At 38.6% G+C, this 21,383-nt stretch overlaps 2 protein-coding genes across 2 annotated transcripts in view; one reads left to right on the top strand and one right to left on the bottom strand.

Annotated features, from left to right (window-relative positions):
• Positions 1-1,426, bottom strand: part of lgals2b (lectin, galactoside-binding, soluble, 2b) — a 2,446-nt gene extending 1,020 nt beyond the window's left edge. Inside the window, exon 1 of the mRNA XM_037690347.1 lies at positions 1,325-1,426. Within this exon, the coding sequence (XP_037546275.1) occupies positions 1,325-1,327 (3 nt within the window). The 5' untranslated portion in view covers positions 1,328-1,426. The remainder of the gene's footprint in view (positions 1-1,324) is intronic.
• A 1,843-nt stretch (positions 1,427-3,269) lies between these two features.
• gtpbp1l (GTP binding protein 1, like) lies at positions 3,270-19,329 on the top strand. The gene is made up of 15 exons (XM_037690345.1): positions 3,270-3,330; positions 3,612-3,790; positions 4,774-4,885; positions 10,088-10,268; positions 11,811-11,994; positions 12,309-12,473; positions 12,654-12,777; positions 13,306-13,420; positions 13,800-13,944; positions 14,248-14,430; positions 14,542-14,677; positions 14,789-14,967; positions 15,103-15,216; positions 15,645-15,695; positions 18,909-19,329. Exons 2-15 carry the CDS (start codon positions 3,614-3,616, stop codon positions 19,020-19,022), a joined length of 1,980 nt encoding a protein of 659 aa, XP_037546273.1. The 5' UTR covers positions 3,270-3,330; positions 3,612-3,613; the 3' UTR covers positions 19,023-19,329.
• The last annotated feature ends 2,054 nt before the right edge of the window (positions 19,330-21,383 follow it).

Raw genomic sequence — 21,383 nt, 5'->3', positions numbered from 1 at the left:
GCTCTAGGGGAATTCTTCAAGTTTTACTTGGAAATGTACACTTGTTGCCAAATTTCATATTCATCCCCCCCCCCCCCACCCCAAATATAACTGGTTTAAATAAATAAAAATAAATAAATAAAAGTACATTTTATGAAAACATTAAAGATTTGTGTTCTATTAAAAGCCGATATATTTCCGTTTGGATCAATTAGTTGGAAAAATGTGCGAGTCACGTTTGTACAGAGGTTTTGTAATAAAAGAAGATGGAGCCCACACCCAACTGTTGATGATCAACTAGATTAAGGTTGTAAAAGAGCCGAAACAGGAAGGTGCCTTGTTTGTTCGTCGACATGTGACGACCATATATGTATTCAGTAAAACCATAAAGGCAGTCACATGAGCCTTTTTAATATATACACACACTTTAATATATAAATAATCTATTATTTTAAATATTTACACTTCATATCCCTGAAACACACCAGGAATTACCCTCAAATTCTTTGAAATGGGTCGTCAGGTCCATAAAACCATAAACTCCATTTACAACTGTTCTTTTTTATCTAGGTGCAGGCATCACCTCATCGTTCAAACATGAACTTCAACTTTTTGGGCCCTATATCTGCACCACACCCGCAGTCAACTCAGGTTTTACAGCCTGCCCGTTGGATCAGTATGGTTTATTACTGACTTTACAGAGAAGCTGTCGGAGAATATCAAGATTAGGTAATAATTTATTTATCCCTGTGAGGATCTCAGTCATTCAGGTCTGTTAAGAGTCACACAAAAAAGATAAATGACCAGTTTCATTTTCCTATAGACAATGTTTTAGTTGCATTGTTTGGAAAGTTATATAGTCTAGAATTAATTAACTTGACGACAATATCGTTCATTTGCAATCAGTTTACATATCAGACAGGATTATTGTCTATACACCATCATTCTACACCTCATACCCTAAAAAGAATTGAAAAATGTAATTTTCATTCCTTTTCTCCAGACTTGCATAGAGCTACCACCACCTTTACAACACTTTGTCGATCGGTGTCTTTAATCATCCTAACCTCTAATAACTTCCCACCAAATTTCCATCTGAACATTTGAAAGTTTTACTTTTATGTACAATCACAAAGTTAAATCCCTTCAAAAGCAATTGATAGTTGGTCTTTTATACATTTGCATTGTGATGCATTTGATGTTTTAAAAATTAATTGCAGCAGAATTAGAAAATGAAGTAAAACCAGTTAAACTAGGTTTTATATTAGAATAGTTTAAGTAATAATTACAGTTCAGATTGGAAACGATGAACTATTGCATGAGTGAATCTTTTGGGACCACTTACCATATTGACTGTCTTCAGTGGGTTGTGCCTCAAGTGACAAAGTTCTGCAGGCAGGTGAGCGTTTTATACAACGCCACTGGTGACGTGTGGGCTCAGGAAGTAACCGACGAGTAAAAGGTCAAAGACGACAAATATAAAGACCGTTCCATTGCTGTTTATTGAATGCACCTGTTCGTAGGCGGTTCATGATAATTGTCTGAAATGTATGTATGCTGAGTTGTGCTAGGGCCGATGTGTAGCCCAGAAGACATATAGATTTTTGACTGCACGCACGTATGAACGTGCTTAATAATGTTGGAGATAAATAAACTTATACTAACGAAAGTGAGTTTGGGACTCTGTCAACGGTGAGTCCCCTTTAACGTCTGCACCAGTGATTCAGAGTATCACTTTACAGTAAATATGGTAATCAGTTAAACACGTTTTTTAGAGTTCTGCTCTAAAAATGCAATCACGCAGACACATATATATGTTTTTAAAATTATATTTGAACAGAAATGCACTCTTCTTTTGTTATTCAAAGTATTTAACAAAAGACATAGAGGTCATTTACTTTAAAAATGTAAATGAATCGCAGCAGTAGACAACCCCCCCCCCCCATCATTTACATATGTAAGTGTAGCTGTTACCAGTGGTATTACATAGCTGTGTTATTTAAATTTTAATCTACACTGAAAACCAAACCATTAGTAATGTTTCCACAACATTGTTATCTGTCTTGAATAATCTTAATACAAGTTTTGCTTGATATGTAACATGTAAATTTTGTCTAGACATTTTGACTTTTGTTTCTCTTCTTAAAAAAAAAATAAAATAAATAAGCATGTTACTCTCAGTGGGTGTACAGGCTACGTGTCATGGACTTTAAGTGAAATATGTCATCATGGTTTGAGGGCGTCACTTTGTAGTGGGCGTGGTTATTTGCGTTTTGCTGCATTCATTGAATATAGGATTTTATAGTTACAATAATCACGTGTTGTTCCCCCTTTTTTTAATGGAAGGCAAACATTTGTAAATAGACATGGCGTTTGCTGTACTTAACTTAAGAACAACAAAGTTCAAAGAGTACAGTCGTGAAAAAGCCTCAAACACGACAAAATCAAGAACACTGAGAGCACTTATCAGATTGTTGTGTGATTATGCAGGAGAAGCAAGCACTAAACATTTGCACGGCTCTCAACAAACCTGTCTGTTTTGAAAATGTATTATTCTGTTTTTAAGTTAATCTGAAGCGCCGTCCACCTACATCTCATTCTGGCCAGAGAAGCAACCAAAATCAAGCTCGTCCAACATGTTTTTGCATTCAGCAATCTTTTTGTTTTTTCTTGTCTTCTCATTTAAATGTTTTAATTGGTAACCAATGCTTCAACAGCACTGGTTTCATTCATATTAAAGGGCTATGTCATCATCTTGAAGGTACTACACTATTGCAAAAAAAAAAAAAAAGTTATTCTTGTAATTTATCATCAAAAACTAAAATAAATCAAAAATACTGACTTAATCAAAGTCTGTTTTACTTAACAGTTTTTACCCATGATTTTCGGTTCACTTTTCATTCTAGAACAGTAGACATATACGTTTCTTTTACTTTAATCTAAATCACTTTCAAATAAAAATATTAAAGCATTAAGTATCATTTCAATACGTAAAACTATTAAGCCTACATTGACAATGACAAGTTTCCCTTCCAAATATGGCGGATTTGTTGACGTATTGCTACATAAATACTTAGCATTTAGCCTATTTAGTTTTAAGAAATAATAAGGCAGATTATAAATATGGGAAAATATGTATCAATTCCGCTTTCAAACTTGAAATTTCTACTGCATTTTATTTTCTTCTACAAAGCATTGACAATTTTCCGTGTTTCTCAAACGTAGCACAAACTCTACGTCTTCACCGCAGCCAATCCCTTGTCGCTATTTGAAATGGGCGTGGCTTAAACATCTGATCCCAGAAGTCCAAGAGCCAACCAGAATAAACACCAAAGTTAGCTCGTCGGCTAGGTAATATTTCTCCTATATCTTTACTTATAACAGCGTCTAATATGTAATTCCATTTCATACACATATCAGTAGCAACATTCTTGACAGGCTGACACACTTTAGATAATTTATTTAGATAAAATGTTGATGAAGTGTCGTGTATCTAATTGCAAGTTCAATGTTTGGCTAACAGCTTTAGCTTAAGTTGCTCTGAGCTTATGGCTAATTGTTCAATGAATCAAAAAGAAAGATGTGTTCGATTGTTTACTTTTGAGGGCTTTGCAGTTGTTTTGCTTTTCCAGAGATGGCGTCGGTAACGCCAACAGAACCGGGGGTGTGCCCAGGCTCAGGGCAGGCAGAGAACGTAGTGCCCGCCTGTATGTTTGCACCGGACCGGGGATGTTCCGCAGCCGACGGAGAAGTGGAAGACTGCGGGGGTGCAAATGGAGAGGCCCTGGATCATATAGACCTGAGCAGCAAGGTAGGCCTCGTTGTTTATTGTAGCCAAAGAGAGGATGTTTTGATTAGATCATCGTGAAGAGTTACAACATCTCTGCAACAAATGCGTCAGTATGCTGACTTGGCAAAACACTAGTTACTTCTCATATGTTTTGTTCCATCCACATGACATGCAGGCAGGGATTATAGCAGCTGATTGAATTTATTTCTATATTTACAGTGTGTGTGTGTGTGTGTGTGTGTGTGTGTGTGTGTGTGTAAATATATGCACATACACACCGTATAACCATTATCTTTAGCTGCTTCTTCCTTACTCATCTTGTTTGAGAAGGTCACCGGATCAAATCCCGGCCGAAGATCTTTCTTGGTGGAGTTTGCATGTTCTCTCCGTGCATGTGTGGGCTTTCTCCGAGTACTCTGGTTTCCTCCCACAGACTACAAACATGCATGTTAGGCTGATTCGTAACTTTAAATCAATCAATCAATCAACCTTTATTTATACAGGTAAATCCCATTGAGCCTCGAGGACTCATTTACAAGAGAGACCTGATTTCAACAAAGAAAGATGACAACAATGGACAACAGCAACAACAATAAACAGTTATAAAAAAAGCATACTACAGTTTTTTTTGTTGTTTTTTTAACAAATAGGATGGCTAAAAGGAAAAGGTAACAAAACAAAAAACAGCTAGATTCCAAGACAAATGTAGAAAACTAACAACAGGAACATGTCAGCATTGGACCCTGCCAGGTGTCCAACAGATTCTTAAAGACACTTAGAGAGGTCAAGGTCGATTGTCCCTATAGGTGTGAGTGAGAGAGTGAATGGTTGTTTGTCTCTATATATGTGTCCCTGTGTTGGACTGGAGACCTGTCCAGGGTGTCCCCCGCCTCTCGCACAGTGATAGCTGGACATGAGCACCAGTGACTCAAAAAGGAAGTAGCGAGTAAAACATAATTGATGGATGGATGTATACGTGATGTATTTTATTTTTATTTTTTCAGCTGGTTCTTGTGAGCCCAACAGCAGAACAGTATGATTCGTTACTACGACATCTGAAGGAGCGGCTAGAAGAAGGCTGCGGAGAGACAATCTATGTTGTAGGGATGGGATCAGGTAAGACAGACAAACCAAGTTGGACGTGTTTTCTTGAGCAAATATCTGAGCAAAATAAAAACAACATCTAGTTAATGGGATTTTTTGTAACTAAGATGTCCTGATACATGCTCAATAATCCAGGTAGATAAATCTAACAAGGTTAAGTCAAGTCCTCTGGACTGATGTCAGTAAACAAGAATCTGTCCAGAAGACCTGATTTAACCTTGTTAGATTTTTAACTGTTCATGTTGTGTTTTATTTTTTATATATATAATTTAATTTGGTCACATAAAACAGCTATAAATTCCAATTCCCTGCAAAGAGATTTTCTTTGCTACAAATAGACCGTCACATATGTGTTTTTATATTTTCATTAATACTCATAACGCAATTATGAGGGGAAAAATGATTCAGGCATTTTATCGACATGATCAGAATCAAGAGTTTTAGTCTCAAAATTAAAATGAACTTTATTAATAAATATGTCTATATTACCAGCACATGCAACGTATAAAGCATTTAAACCTATTTTTAGTTACAACACCAAACATCAAACAATAGAACATTTTGTATCAATAACATTTCTGGAGATTTTTATTCTTCATTTTTTTCTTTTAAAATATAATATCACTACTAAACCCAGCGTCAGAAAAGGTCAAACTTTTTTAAAATGTATTATTAAATTATGAATGAATTGCATTTGTTTTGGGCTTTATTTTTCAAATGTTTTGAAAAAAAGAAAACAGTTATGGTCGAAGTTTATGGCAGGCAAATTTAATTAAAAAAAAAAAATCTTAAAACAAAGCAAAACATAGTTTTGAACTTTAAAAAGAGATTTAGAAATTAAAAAAAAAAAATGCTAAAGTTTGTTGGAAAATATGCACATTCTGTTTTCACCACTGCTTGTCTCTCAGTCCCTTTATTTATAATCCACGCTGTAGCTTAATCTGTTTTAGAAGAGTATAAATTAGGAGTGGAACTTGTTTTTCTTCTAAATCTATAAGAACACCAAAGCTACCAGTTTAAAGTTCTTGTTGTCACTTCATTTGAGTTTTGGTTTTCATTTTGTAACCTTCTGCTTCACACACAAACACGAGGACCTTCGTCGCCAACCAGACTTGTTACAGAAGCATGCCTGACCCATTTGGCGTGCCGGAGAGGGACCGGGGGAGGGTGTCCCTTGTGCATATTTGAAAGGGAGTCATTTACCAGTACTCTGCAGTGGGGCTGCCACTTGTTCTGTTGCACATTTGTCAGTGCTCATGTGTCTGCCTGGATTAGCAGCTGATGTTTCTGCTGACCTGAGCGAATATTGTTTTTTTAGCTTAATGGAAGAAAAAAAAAGTCTTTGTAGCCAGCCGGTGTGCGTGGTTTATATAGAAACAAACATAAGTTGTAACTGTTTTAATTATACAGTGTCGGTGCTTTCTTTCATGGAAATAATGCCTTAGTGCTGGATCTACTTCCAGGCTTTTTGTGTAAATTGTCTTCAGGCCCTATCACGTAGTGACTTATAGCATCATCGTATGCCAACAAATGAAAGAAATGGGAAATGCGCTGGTGTAAATGTTGAATAAGTTTCCAGCACGCTGATATATGATGGCATAAGTTGTCGTGCGCTGATGCTACTTAAAAAATTTGTCCATGCTCAAATTTGTTTCAGTGTATGTCGACATTTTGCTGATAAGTTAGGGTTAAGTTACAGGTATGCGACCGAAAAGTTACTCATAAGTTGATATGTATTAAAACTAGCCGGGCAGTTGTGAAACATACAAGTAACCTTTTTCTAACCTATGAGCAACTTATGTCTAACGTATCTGTAACTTATAAATAGCACCTTCTCATAGTGGATCAACCAGTTTGCTGCTGACAACCAAAATCAGCTGCTCACATGATCATGGAGGACCATCAGCCTAACAATGGATTGTTAGCACCCTGATGGCTGTTTGTGAAAAGAAACCGTCCATCATTAAACGGGTGGAGGCCTCCGTGTTCAACTGTCCCCCTCTTATAATGCTGTTATTGTTAGTATCACTCAGCCCCCTGTGAATAGCAAGCAGCCATCAGTGTGCTAACGATCCATCGTTAGGCTGATGGTCCTCCTTGATTATGTGGTTCTTAATGACGTTATTGAAGCGTTGGATACTAAGGATTATTGTGCTGCACTTTTCTTAGACCCGTCTAAAGCTTTTGACACTGTGGATCATAACATCTTGTGTCATAAGCTCTCAGAAATCGGTTTCTCAGAACACACTATTTGTCGGTTTAACTATCTTTCAGATCGGAGGCAATGTGTTCAACATAATGGTACTTCCTCCAGTTGTATAGAATATAATAGAAACAGCCTTTATTGTCCCACAGATTGGAAATTCAAGTGTAACAGCAGCAGCAAGAGATAAAAAGATAAAAGATATTTAACGTCAACAATGGTGTACCACAAGGATCAGTCTTAGGACCCATCCTCTTTACAATCTACATATGTAATGTAGGTCAAAACATCCCTGATGCATCCATACATTTCTATGCTGATGACACAGTTGTTTATTGTCGAGCTAAAACAGTTGATAAGGCTTTCCAGCTTTTGCAATCTGCATTTAACCTCATCCAGTCTGATTTGTTCCACCTCAAACTTGTCCTAAATGCCGACAAAACCAAATGCAGACATGTTCCTGTTTTTAGTTTTCTACATTCGCCTTATAATCTAGCTGTTTTTGTTACTTTTTTGGCCATCTTATTTGTAAAAAAAAAAAATCTGTATGCCTTTTTATAACTGTCTATTGTTCTCCATTGTTTTCATCATTCTTTGTTGAAATCAGGTCTCTCTTGTAAATGAGTCCTCGAGGCTCAATGGGATTTACCTGTCTAAGGCCCTATTTCCACGGACACGATGGGGGGAAATGCAGGTTTTTTCGTATGTTAATTAGAGGAAAAGATCCGCGTTGACACGGACGGATTTTGTGTTTACATGCATTCAAAGGAATCCCCCACGCCCTCCCAAATACGCTGTAGTTACCACGCCAGGTCATTAGATGGCGCTGTGACTTTTGTACCTTCACCTAATGTGCATGCGTGCTGCCTCGGCACGCTTCTTTCCTGTGAGCTAAAAAGCTCAGCTAACAACAATTTAACAACAAGTAAAAGCTGGATTTTGGCTGGATTGTGGATAAGAGTCGACAGATTTGACGCCAAGCGGGACCGCTTCGTCTAACAGCTCCACACCGGTCGCTGAGTGGACCAGAACCGAGTCGACGATGTCGGACTTTACTCCTTGATAATCAGTTGGTGATTTACAGCAGGTAAATCAGTTTTCTTAATAATGTTAGTTTGTGTTTACTTCGGTTACAAAATAACCAACTGAATTTTTCATTTTTTCCTGAAAGAAGAAGCTGTCTCCCACCAGGCGGACCGGTTCTGAACGAGGCTCGGCCCAGGTGCAGTGCAGGAGGACGTCGAAGAGAGAGCTGTTGGATGAACTATTTATTTAAAATTCCCCTCAGTTGTTTTATTAAATCCATTCAATGTTTTAAGCTGCATTAATCAAAGTAGTGACAGCCTGAACGAGCCAGATGAACAACGTGGGACTTCCATACTAGATGAAAACAAGAGTCCAGTTGTTTATTAACGTAGTTTACAGTTAACTTGTTTTAATAGTGTGTTCAGTTTAATTATCAGTGTTTGTGTGACATACAGTTTGTGGTGTTGAATAAATAAATAAAAATTAAACCTGATGTCTTCATTTTCAACTTTAGTGTTCACGCTATATGTTTAGCATCATTTAAAATTTGAATTGCATAATGTCCAGATAGCTTCATTTAGCTCAGAGCTTCATTATATCTCACACACTAACATAAATACTGTTTATTATTATTAAACTGTTATTATTTAGCACATTTAGTATGTTCTAGTGTAGCGCGACGTGTGCGCGTGCCACGTTCTATAAACAGCGACATTAGAACTGGATCAGATTGTGTCTCTTCCAACACAGATGTCGGTCACAGCACCTGGAATCTGACGTAGATTAACTACGAGATTAAAAATATATTCCATCAGTCATAGTTCTGAAAGCACTGTGTCCGCCGCCATGTTGATAGAAACACAGCGTCTGTCCGCGCGTGCGCGTGCATGTGCGTGCGCATGTGGTTTAACACAAAGCCTCAGCGGGAGATGTTTACATTATCAGCGGGGGGTCAGCGTAAAACCTCCACTCTGGAAGGTGGATTCAGAAACCTCCGGATTCAAAGAGGGGGGCCACTGGTGTCGTGTAAATGATCAGCAGAACCGCAGAGAGAAAGCTGCGGATGCACTCATAATACGCGCCGTGTAAACGGCCCCTAAATAAAGGTTGAATGATTGGCTGTCGGCAGCAAACTGGTTGATCCACTATGAGAAGGTGCTATTTATAAGACTGAGCTGAATACAGCACCTCAGACTGAAGAAGTCTTTTGGCTGAAAGATGAAATGTTTCTACCTTTTTGTTTTGTTTGTTTTGTTTTTTGAATGTCCAGAGGACCAGACTTAACTTTATTAGATGTTTCTACCTGGATTATTGAGCACGCATCAGGACACTCCAACATGCTTTAAGTTCGGCATAAGTTACACTAACATTGTGCATAAGTTCTGCATTGGTAAACAACGCTGTCATACGTTTGTATAATTTACATGTATGCTAGGACAAGTTATGGCTAAGTTATAGGTTATAAATGTGGTCAACTTGTTAACAGTAAGGTACATATACATCCAAAAGAAGCTTCCAGTTGATTTTTTATATTCCACCTTCTGTGTGTGCCAGTGTGTTGGACAACATTTGCATAGTGTGACAGGGCCTTTACGTTTGATGTGTATACTTTTGTTTCACACAATGAAAATAAACGGTCCTGGATAATTTGAACTTTGTTTGAACATAATTTACATTGAGGCAGTTATTTTAGGACTTTTGAAATTACAGTAATTATCTTCAGATTTTGACACTCCCACTGCCATAATTTATTTTTACCACCATCTTATGCTAGTTTCCAGAGGGTATGAATCCAATGGGATATTAATTGCACTCTTAAATGGTTTGGACACTTTATTTTGAGTTTTATATTTTCCCTTTGTCAAACTTGATAAGAAATCCTGGTCATTCCACTTTTGATGAAAGCACATCATGGTTTTTATTATAATTTCTGCTCTCTGTGCTGCTGCAGAGTAATTACACCTTCCTTCCTCTTCCCTCTGTAGATGGAGGAGATTATGGTCTGAATGAGAATGACATGGAAGCATCAGTCGCCACGGTGTGGTCGCTGTGTGGACAGATCGAAGCTGACGTAATCCTGCTGAGAGAAAGAACCGACACTGGTGGGAAGATTCAAGACTACCTCATCCGTCGGCATGTGGGGGAGCAGGACTTCCTGGAAGTCAGGTGCAAATGAGAAGAGGTTCCAGGAAGTTAATAATGTAGATTTGTGCCTGTTTTATCTGTAGTAGTCCATAAACTGCGGAGGTGTTTAACAAATCTCAAGCTACTTGCTTCTCATATCTAAACTACACCGTGAGGTGTAAATGAACAACGTTTAAACATTTGAAAAAACAGAATTACATTAAGCCAAAGTGAAAGTGGCCGAAATCCATCCATCCATTATCTTTTACCCGCTTCTTGCATTTTGGGTCACAGGGGTCGCCGGTGCCCATGTCCTGCAATCACTGTGCGAGGGGCGGGGTACAACCTGGACGGGTGTCCAGTAGGGCTTTAACAGACTACTCGAGTAATCTACACATCGATTCTTAGGACATCAAGTTTTTAAATTTCAGGTCGAGTATTCGTAGGGACGTCATTACGTCGCCGTTATGTCATTGCGTCACGTGTCACGTGATCTGCACCGGGCGCGGGTTACAAAATGGATTCCTCCAAGCAGACGGATGGCACAAAGCAGGCCCTTTCTTGGCAAACGGGTAGAAATGCATCAATAGTCTGGAAATATTTCACTAAAGATGAATCTTCTGGTTCAACTATAGACACATGGAGACAAACGAGACAAACAACCATTCACTCTCTCACTCACACCTAGGGACAATTTAGAGTTACCAATCAGCCTAACATACATGTTTTTGGTCTGTGGGAGAAAAATCGGAGTACCTGGAGAAAACTCACACATGCACGGAGAGAACATGCAAATTCCACCCAGGAAGGCACCCGGACCAGGATTTGAACCGGGGACCTGCTTGCTGAGAGGCAGCGGCTCTACCAGTTGCGTCACCAGGCTCCCGTGGCCGGAATCATATTTGAAAAAGCAGAATTACATGTGGAAACAATGTAATAAATAAACGTAATAAATAAATAACAATAAAGTAAATAAAGGCAGCACGGTGGCGCAACTGGTAGAGCTGCTGCCTCTCAGTGAACAGGTCCCTGGTTCAAACCCCAGTCCAGGGGCCTTTCTGGGTGGAGTTTGCATGTTCTCTCTGTGCATGCGTGGGTTTTCTCCGGGTGCTCCGGTTTCCTCCCACAGCCCAAAAACATGCATGTTAGGCTGATTGGTAACTCTAAATTGTCCCTAGGTGTGAGTGAGAGAGTGAATGGTTGTTTGTCTCGTTTGTCTCTATGTGGCCCTGTGATGGACTTGCGACCCGTCCAGGGTGTACCCCGCCCCTCGCACAGTGATTGCTGGACATGGGCACCGGCGACCCCCGTGACCCAAAATGGAATAAGTGGGTAAAGATAATGGATGGATGGATAAAGTAAATAAATAAATAAACCACTAAAAACAAACCCCACCACTTCCGGTTCAGCTTAATGTAATTCTGTTTTGTCAAATGTCGTTAATTTACACCTCACAGCCACCGTACTAAACACTTAGTAGAATTACTGAGTAACAGACACTTATAAAAGGACAAGTATAAACTTACCCAAGTATATAAACATTATAGCTGCATAAAACTGAAATCTCACTTGTCTTGTGATCAGAGTGGCGGTGGTTGGGAATGTGGACGCTGGAAAGAGCACCCTGCTTGGCGTTTTGACCCATGGTGAGTTGGATAACGGCAGAGGCTTTGCTCGCCAGAAGCTCTTCAGACACAAACACGAAATGGAAAGTGGCAGGACCAGCAGTGTGGGTAACGACATCCTGGGCTTTGACCAGGATGGACAGGTAAGCTGCTGCCACTTCTGAGTAGAACGGTCCAGTTCTACTAGTATGATGCAAATAAGTAATAAAACTGGACATTTTTATTTAAAAGTTGTAATTAAATGTTATAGGTTGAGATTAGTGCTGAGAAACATCATTTTCTGTATGTGTTTTTTTTATATATACACTGTTTTATTTATTTATTCTTTAAGCTCTTTACAACTATATTTAAACATTCTTGCTTTGTGGCTTTTCTTCAATTCTTTACTTTTTTATCTTTTTTTTTGCCGTAAACCATGAAGTCACATCCCAGTACTTCTGTGCTCGTGTTTCTTTAGGTGGTTAACAAGCCAGACAGCCATGGTGGAGGCCTGGACTGGACCAAGATCTGTGAGAAATCGTCAAAAGTGATCACGTTTATTGATCTGGCCGGTCATGAAAAGTATCTAAAGACTACCGTCTTTGGCATGACGGGACACCTGCCTGATTTCTGCATGCTAATGGTGAGAGGGGAGGCCAAGATGAGGCGTCGCAGTGTTCAGTTATTATTCAATCCTGTTAATTGGTAAATGGTACAGGTCTTTTTCAGTGTAAAATGTTCAATTTTGAGTTTGGAAAAGCAAAATTTGATTGTTTTTGTGTTTAATTTTTAGTGTTTCTTTGTTGTTTTTCATTTATTTCAGGTTGGCAGTAACGCTGGGATAGTTGGCATGACTAAAGAGCATCTTGGTCTGGCTCTAGCCCTAAATGTACCAGTATTTGTTGTGGTTACTAAGATAGATATGTGTCCAGCTAACATCTTACAAGGTAATCAGACTTCTGCTGAAGTGTCTATTTAATCATTTCAACACTTTTTAACTTTGTTGATGTAAAGTAAAAAGTAATGTGTATGGATTTTGTTGTGTATAGAACTTGACTTAATTCTTTGTTTGTTTGTTTTTTTAATCAACGTAGGAAGTTTCTATTTTATTCTGAAATAGAGACTTGCCAGTTTTAAGTTTATTTAAGAACTTTATAAATGCAGAGCTGGTCTCCTTTAGTAGCATACTTTGCAGATGACCACATGTTAGCGCAGACAGTAAGAATATCTCAGTAACATGAACACTGCTTTTAATAATTTACTTCTATCCACACATTCACATCCTGAAAGGTTAACTTCCTCAATTCTTGTAATCAAAGTGTTTATTGATTTTTGATTTTAACTTCCTCAATTCTAATCAATATCACATGCACTTCTATTGCACACTTAAAAACAGTGTTGATAAAAAAAACAAAAAAAAACACAGTGTCTCATGTGTTTGTGGGTTTGTCTTTTTTTTTTTTTTTTTTCTACAGAGACATTAAAATTATTACAGCGGTTGTTAAAGTCACCCGGCTGCAGAAAAATCCCAGTTCTGGTCCAGAATAAGGACGATGTTGTCGTCACAGCCTCCAACTTCAGCTCTGAGAGGTAAGAACAAAGAGACGGAGCGCTGAAAAATGGAAAGATATCAATCAGAGTTCGAGATGTGAGAGCTCCTGTGAATATTTTTGAAAAATATACTAACCCCTAAAAACCCCCCCAAAAAACAATCTTGGCCTAAAAGTAGAGTCCCTGAGAGGTCAAACATGGATTTCCTGAAACTAAATGGCCTTAATTGTTTTTGCAAACCCATTTAAATGAAGACGATGTTTGTCGACACACTCTTGAAGTATCATGTAGTTTTAAAAATGTATTTCAATATCAAATCTTCAATTCCTTTTTCTTGTGATGAGAGTTGCTTGATGAAGTGTAATTCTTTAACAATCACACTTCTTCTTTTTCCCTCTGACTCCCTCCTACACTTTAGGATGTGTCCAATTTTCCAGATCTCCAATGTAACGGGGGAGAACATGGACCTGCTGAAGATGTTCTTGAATCTTCTCTCTCCAAGGACCACGTATAACGATGACGAACCTGCAGAGTTTCAAATAGACGACACGTACTCTGTACCTGTAAGAAATACAATTCAGCCTCAGGCTCTGACAGGTTGCTTTATTTACTGTTTTTGATCTTGTTATGCTTAGTGACTGGCAGAGCAGAATAAAACAGACTAAAAAGAGCCCAAGTTCACTGCACATGAGCTGGAAACTGACAGTTGTTAAAAAAAAGTGCATAGTGGAGCATTTTCTTACTAAAAACTATATAAAAAAAATATTTAGTACTTTTCTGTTGCTGTGAAGCCAGAAAACTTGAAAAGTAAAAGCCCCAGTGGTGGAAGAACCAGATGTGATCTTATATTGATCTTTTCTTGACAGGGTGTTGGCACAGTAGTTTCAGGTACTACGTTACGTGGATTGATACAACTTAACGACACGCTGCTTTTAGGCCCAGACCCACTTGGCATCTTCATCCCCATCACCGTGAAGTCCATCCACCGCAAGAGGATGCCCGTCAAAGAGGTTCATGGAGGACAGACGGCATCGTTTGCACTAAAAAAGGTACGTTTTACCACGGTTGCAGCTACAAAGAGTACTTGACTGCTTTTTAATTGTGTCCAGGGTTATTTATGGAAAACCATACTCATTATTTTTTACTTTATCCATTCACAGATCAAACGAGCATCTATAAGGAAAGGAATGGTGATGATTTCCCCGAAGTTACAGCCTCAGGCCACCTGGGAATTTGAGGCGGAGATCTTAGTGCTGCACCATCCAACCACGATATCACCACGGTACCAGGCTATGGGTTAGTCAAAACGCTCTTCCATATGTTTAACTACGTTCTACATACGGATATACAATCCACGTGTCTAACAAACCCAGCACAAATATCTGTCTTTTTATTGCAATCTTTCAGTGCACTGTGGCAGCATCAGGCAAACTGCCACCATCTTGTCTATGAACAAAGACTGTCTGAGGACAGGGGACAAGGCTACAGTCCACTTTCGCTTCATCAAGACACCAGAGTACCTGCACTGTGATCAGAAGCTTGTGTTCAGGGAGGGGCGTACCAAAGCTGTAGGCACCATCACTAAGGTACCGGTGCTAGAGCTTCCGGTTGCTTCTGGTTTGGTTTCAGTTCGTCAGGGATCGATTCTTTGTTCGTATTAGCTACAATTAAATTTTAGATTAAGCAACAGTAACTAATTCTAATTGTGATGACCCTCGCAGCTTCTCCAGTCAGTGAACGCCCAGCAGTCCAAGTCTCAGGCTCACAAAAAGACTTTCGGCGAGGACTCTGGATCAGCAGCACGGCCGCAAAGCCCAACCACCGTGCACTCATCGGTGAGTTCAAGGATGCTCAGAAACCATCAAGTTTTACTCGGACGATGAAGCAGAAGTTTGAACGTTTTCATGTTAAAACATTTCCAAAGTTGGGTGGAGTTGCAACAGGCTAAATAATTGCTGAAAATTCCAAATATAAATAAATAAATAAAAATATGTGCTCGTTTTGATCATTTTAGATGCTGCATTTTTAGGGAAATTAATGATATATATTTTTAAATGTGTTTTCCTTCTTTCAGTTCTTGTCTTACTTACCCTGGGTTGTGTACCTTCATACCTCTTCATAAAAAAAAAAAATCCTATAAATCACAATTTTCACTGCTTTCTTGTGCATTTTCTGCTGTTTGTTCTTTGTGCTGGGGTTTTAATGCTTCGTTTTCCTGCTAATACCTCTCTTCCTCCCTCCCTGTCTTGGCATGCTGCGTTAGACAGTGGCAGAGGAGGAGGCGCTATGTAAAGATGACAACAAAGAGAACCAGGTAAAGAAGTGGCTGCAGGCCTCACTATGGAGGCTCCCCAAACCTAGACGTAGCTCGGTTGTTGCTCCACTTTCTTAAACTTCTTTTTCTGAGCATGTTTTACTGACAAGTAGAAGACTCCAACCAGTCACCCAACTTTTCAGCAGCTTTTCTTTAATTAGTTGGTTACTACTTCCTGAACTGGATTTTTCTAAAAGTTGTTTTAAAACTACTTATCTTAAGAGAAAAAAATACCGTTTTCTTAAAATGTTCCCATTTTTTAACAAGGTTTGAAAATATCCTCATTCACAGTACTAATAAGAAATAGTTTATTATTGTATTTTAGTTTGGTATTTTGAAAGGTTAAATTAATGTAGAGGTTGAAGAGGTTTTAGTTATTCAATTATGTCTGTGTTGGTTTATTTCAGTTCAGTAATCTTTATTATCCCCAGGGGGCAATTAGTTTCACAGTCAGCAGGCACATAAAACATCCATACAAGACAAGTCATTGAGACATCACAACAACAGAACAGAAATAGTCATTATTCTGATGCATGCTCAATAATCCAGGTAGAAAAATCTAAAAGTTAACTCTGGTCCTCTGGGCATTCAAAAAACAAAACAAAGCAAAACAACAAAATAATGTAGAAACGTTTCGTCTTTCATCCGATGATGTTTTTGTCCTTGCTAAGAGTGACATCATTTATCAAAAACAAAAACATCATCATTCTCCCAGCAGACAAAGGAAGGTGCACAGTGATTTTGAACCAGAAAGACTATCATGAGAAAGTTATGACACTCCTTAGTGACTTAACACTTATGAACCTCTAAAAAGAGATCCAGGAAGCGGTTACAAGAAGTTGATAGATTACCTGGAAATGTTGGAGCAGGACGAGGCTATTGACCGTATTCTGTACCACAGACTGTACCCAGGGGAGGCCACACCTAGTCTGTATGGTTTACCTAAAATCCACAAACAAGGTGTACCTTTAAGACCTATTGTTAGCATGATTAACTCTGTCACTTACAATGTTTCCAAATATCTGGCGTCTGTACTTATCCCTTTAGTTGACAGCTCAGAACACCACATACAGAACACCATGGACTTTGTGGATAAGGTGAGGGATGTCATCATGGAGACTGATGAAACAATGGTCTCTTTTGATGTCACATCACTCTTTACGTGCATTCCTGTTGATGATGCAGTAGAGGTGGTCAGTTTAAGGTTAAAATCAGACACCACTCTGAGCAGCAGGACCACGCTTTCCACAGAACAACTGTGTCAACTCTTGAAACTGTGCCTGCAGTCAACCTACTTCACATATGGGGAGCAATATTATAGGCAGAAACATGGGTGTGCTATGGGGTCTCCAGTTTCTCCTATTGTTGCCAACCTGTACATGGAGGAGGTAGAAACGAAAGGCTTGACGTCCTTTTCAGGGACACCACCAAGTCATTGGTTCAGGTATGTTGATGACACCTGGGTTAAAATTAATTCTCAGGAAGTCCAACATTTTACTGACCACATCAACTCTGTGGATAAATACATCAAGTTCACACGAGAAGATGTAAAAAATGGCAGGTTGGCTTTCTTGGACTGTGAGGTCTCAGTCTCTGATAGAGGACATTTGCAAACTGAGGTGAACTGCAAACCCACCCACACAGACCAGTATTTGCAGTTTGACTCCCATCACCCTTTGGAGCACAAGTTAGGAGTCATCAGGACTCTGTATCACAGAGCAGACAGCATCCCCACTAACTCAGGAGCCAGGCAGAAGGAGAAATCCCACACCAGACAGGCTCTAGAGCAATGTGGATATCCTAACTGGGCCTTCCTGAAAGCAGAGAAGAAACCCAAACAGGACTCCAGTCAGCCATCAGGTGAAAAGGAGGAACCCAGACCCAGACCAGTGGTCATTCCGTATGTTGAGGGAGTATCAGAGAAACGGAGATGTTTATTTTCTAAACATAACGTCCCAGTGGCTTTTAAACCCCAAAATACATTACGACAAAGACTGGTTCATCCCAAAGATCCAGTCCCCCGGCACAAACAGAGTAATATTGTGTATGCTGTTCAGTGTCAGGAGGGCTGTGATCAGTCTTACATCGGGGAAACAAAACAGCCACTGGCCAAAAGGATGGACCAGCACAGAAGATCAACATCATCAGGCCAGGATTCTGCGGTCTACACTCATCTCCAGGCCAGCGGCCACTCTTTCAGGGATGAAGATGTTCACATCCTGGACAGAGAGGAACGATGGTTTGAGAGAGGAGTAAAGGAGGCCATCTTTGTGAAAAGAAATTGTCCATCATTAAACAGGAGTGGAGGCCTCCGGGTTCAATTGTCCCCCTCTTACAATGCTGTGATTGCTCGTATCACTCAACCCCCAGTGAATAGTAAACAGCCATCAGTGTGCTAATGATCCATTGTTAGGCTGATGGTCCTTCTTGACCATGTGATCAGCTGGTTTTGGTTGTCAGCAGCAAAACTGGTTGATCCACTCTGAGAAGATGCTGTTTATAAGACTGAGCTGAATACAGCACCTCAGACTGAGGAAGTCTTTCGGATGAAAGACGAAACGTTTCTACATTTTTTCGTTGTTTTGCTTTGTTTTTTTGAATGTCCAGAGGACCAGATTTAACTTTTTTAGAGAAATCATCACTGTTCACTGAGAAGCCTGATATCTACAGGGATGAATGAGTTATTCAGTCTGTTTGTCCTACATCTGGGCAGCAGATACCTGCGTCCAGATGAAAACAACATGAACTCACCATGGAGTGGATGAACAGGATCTGCCAGAATCAGCCTGGCCTTGTTCACTGACTTCACCTTGTGAGGTTCTGTAGAGCTATGCCAGCAGTTTTGCTGCATATCCTGACAATCTCCAAGAGTCTGTATATTTCCTGGGCCACAATAAACTTAATAAATTATAGACTTCAGAAAAAATTACCCAAATGTATTTATGAAGGACACTTTCTGAACTAAAACAATCAAAAAAGTCTGGAATTTATCCAGAATGTTTAATATATCTTTTCCTTCTTTAGACGCTTGTCTTGTTTAACCTTTTAGGTAACGGCACAGAGAAGGATAAAGACACAACTGGCCTGTAACATCTGTAACATCACAACTTGTGTGCACTTGTCAGCTCACCTGTTCGCTTTGATTTATTTTAATCTGATTTTTTTTTTTTTCTTTAGAACAGCAAACTCACTTTAGTTTGTTTTTGTCTGCAGCTGAAATCCGGAGGCGGAGGACGCCGACGAGGAGGACAGAGACATCGAGGGAAAGGTCTAAATGTTGGAGCAGTGTCTCCAGCTGTGTCTACAGGAGCAACGGGCACAGCTTAAAAGCAACGTTTCCTCAACCAGTTATCATCATCATCATAATCATCATCATCATTATCGAAACAGAAAAAACACGACTGACCGTCTTGTTCTCGATCCACAGCCTTTCCTCACTTCATGTAATCACTTTTTGAAACAAGCGACTCATGTTCCACATAAAGTCAGTTGAAAAGGTTATTTGTGGTTTTTTTTTATTTTCTGTAAACTGTTAAAGTTGGTATTGAGTTAAGAATTGAGTTAAGTTTGAATATAATACCAATCTTTTCAGTGTGTTTACCTGTTTGTCGTCCATCAGATCTTCCTGCTCAGCCTCCAGCCTGCCAGACTTGTTCTTTTTATTGCTCTCCTACGTCTTGCGCTCATCTCACTGTCACAATGACGACAGATTTAAGAAGATGCGCTTATGGGTTTTTCAAATGTTCAGTTAAATTGTTCTTTGAAAGTGAAAACTTAATTAATTAGCTTGAAAGTGAGCAAGTGCCAAACTTGATTTTTGACACAAAACGTTTGATTAGATGTAGCTGCTGTGTTCATGTAAGCTCCCTGTTTAAGATGGTTTCCTGAAAAACAAAATGACTAAAAAATGTTTGATTTGAAAACTTTTTTTAAATGTGGAAATATTGTGGCCATTTCACAGAACAGCATTCTTACTAACTTTTCTTTACCATCTGTTTGGAAAATTAAATGGGTTTCATTTGTTTGAAGTCGGATTGCCAAGTTAGATTTTGCTATAGATCGATTTTTAATCATTTTATTCTGAACTTATTTTCAAAAGCCTTTTTTAAAAGATTTACTACATTTAGTTTTCACAGCTGAAAGGGTTATATAACCCACTGTTTGTGTTTTCTACTTGCATTTTTTCAAGTTCTGAAATTTTGTAAGCACACTTTTGTACTAAATATGGAAAACAGGAAGACAAAACCTTGAGAAAAGTTTTTTTTTTGCAACAATTACTAAAAATGCTTGAGTATAAATCATTTTACTATTGCAATACTTAAATTTGTCAAGTCAAATATCAATGAACAACTCAAATATCAATGAACAACTCAACCACTTGTTTTTTGGTCACCCATATTCATTTTAATAAGAGAATTGCTGCAAAGCAAAATAAGCTACAGGGGTCAAAAAAAATAATTAAAAATGTCACATAATCATAGATCTTAATAATATTTATGGTGTAAAGTGCAGCTCTGAAATCACTTTCTTTTTACAGCCTATGTAATTAGACTAAATACTATTTTTTTTGTAAGAATAAAATTATGCTACTGCCACATGCCCTCGTGCCAACATCAGCAACTACAGCAGGCAATGCAAGACTGTTTACCTTTTTTTTAATCATAAGAATATGTTCTTGTATGGGTTATAAAAATGCTTAACTGCCAAAATATATATATTTTTCCCCTTTTTGACTGGGTGGACTTTTTAGACACGTTTTGTCTGTTTGTATAGAAATGGTGTTTGTTCAGACAATTTGTGTTGTAAATTCTTTTGAATAAAGACATTAAAAAAACACTTTTTTTTGGGTCTGTTTTATACAAATGTTTAATAACTACTACAAATATTGTGTCTGACGGACAGGCAACCTATCCAGGGTGTACCCCACCTCTTCTTGCCCATTAACCACTGGTATGCACCAGCTCCCCCCATGTCCCAGCACAGAAAAACGAGTAAAGAAAATGGATGAATATATTAAATCACTTCACATATCACTGGAAATGTACAAAAAAAATAGCTATTTTTTCTCATGGTCTGGAGAGTTTATCTTGGCACACAGTGTCATAATCGGGTATGATAAAAAGTTATAGTAATTATCAGTATCAATAATATATATATAAAATGTATTTTAGGTTTCTATAGTTCTCGTGTTTAAAATGTAACATGTCCAATATTGTTCCACACAGACACTTTGACCAGAAATATACCAACTACATGTGGGTCACTAGCTCTAATACTCTTTGTGTGAATTAGATTGTATATTGTGCTCAGTTTGAATAAATATTTGCATAAATATATCTTAAACTTCATTACACCCCCTTTATTTTCTTCCTAGTAATAAACATTTTTGTTTGTTTTTGCTTCATTTTATTAATTGGGTCATTTTGAAATAAATCTCTGGACTCGGACAGTTTTTAATTAAGAGTGCTTTATTCTTGCAAGAAGGAACAATGGATGCATACAAAGTTCACAGGATGTTCAGAGGGTCCTCCTCTGAGACACTTTTGCAAGTCGTATCTTAAAAGTTCATCATGAGGTCTAGTTTTCTTGTCACTGTGAGGTCTGCTGGTCATCTCACATCCTGCCCTTAGGTTTCTTCATGTGGCTTCCACTCCACACAACATGCCTTTGCATACAACAAAAGCAATA

This window comes from Nematolebias whitei, chromosome 16 (assembly GCF_014905685.2).
Source record: "Nematolebias whitei isolate Nwh7 chromosome 16, NemWhi1, whole genome shotgun sequence".
In the NCBI taxonomy this organism is placed as follows: domain Eukaryota; kingdom Metazoa; phylum Chordata; class Actinopteri; order Cyprinodontiformes; family Rivulidae; genus Nematolebias; species Nematolebias whitei.
Note: the sequence above shows the minus strand (reverse complement) of the source record. Positions and strands in the feature narration are given on the sequence as shown.

Bases quoted from the DNA above. Each gene is read 5' to 3' on its own strand.
- gtpbp1l (XM_037690345.1), top strand. From the start codon at position 3,614: ATGGCGTCGGTAACGCCAACAGAACCGGGGGTGTGCCCAGGCTCAGGG. The intron at 12,778-13,305 runs GTAATCAGACTT...TTTTTTCTACAG, and splicing joins TCCAGCTAACATCTTACAAG to AGACATTAAAATTATTACAG. The intron at 15,696-18,908 runs GTAAAGAAGTGG...TTTTGTCTGCAG, and splicing joins ATGACAACAAAGAGAACCAG to CTGAAATCCGGAGGCGGAGG.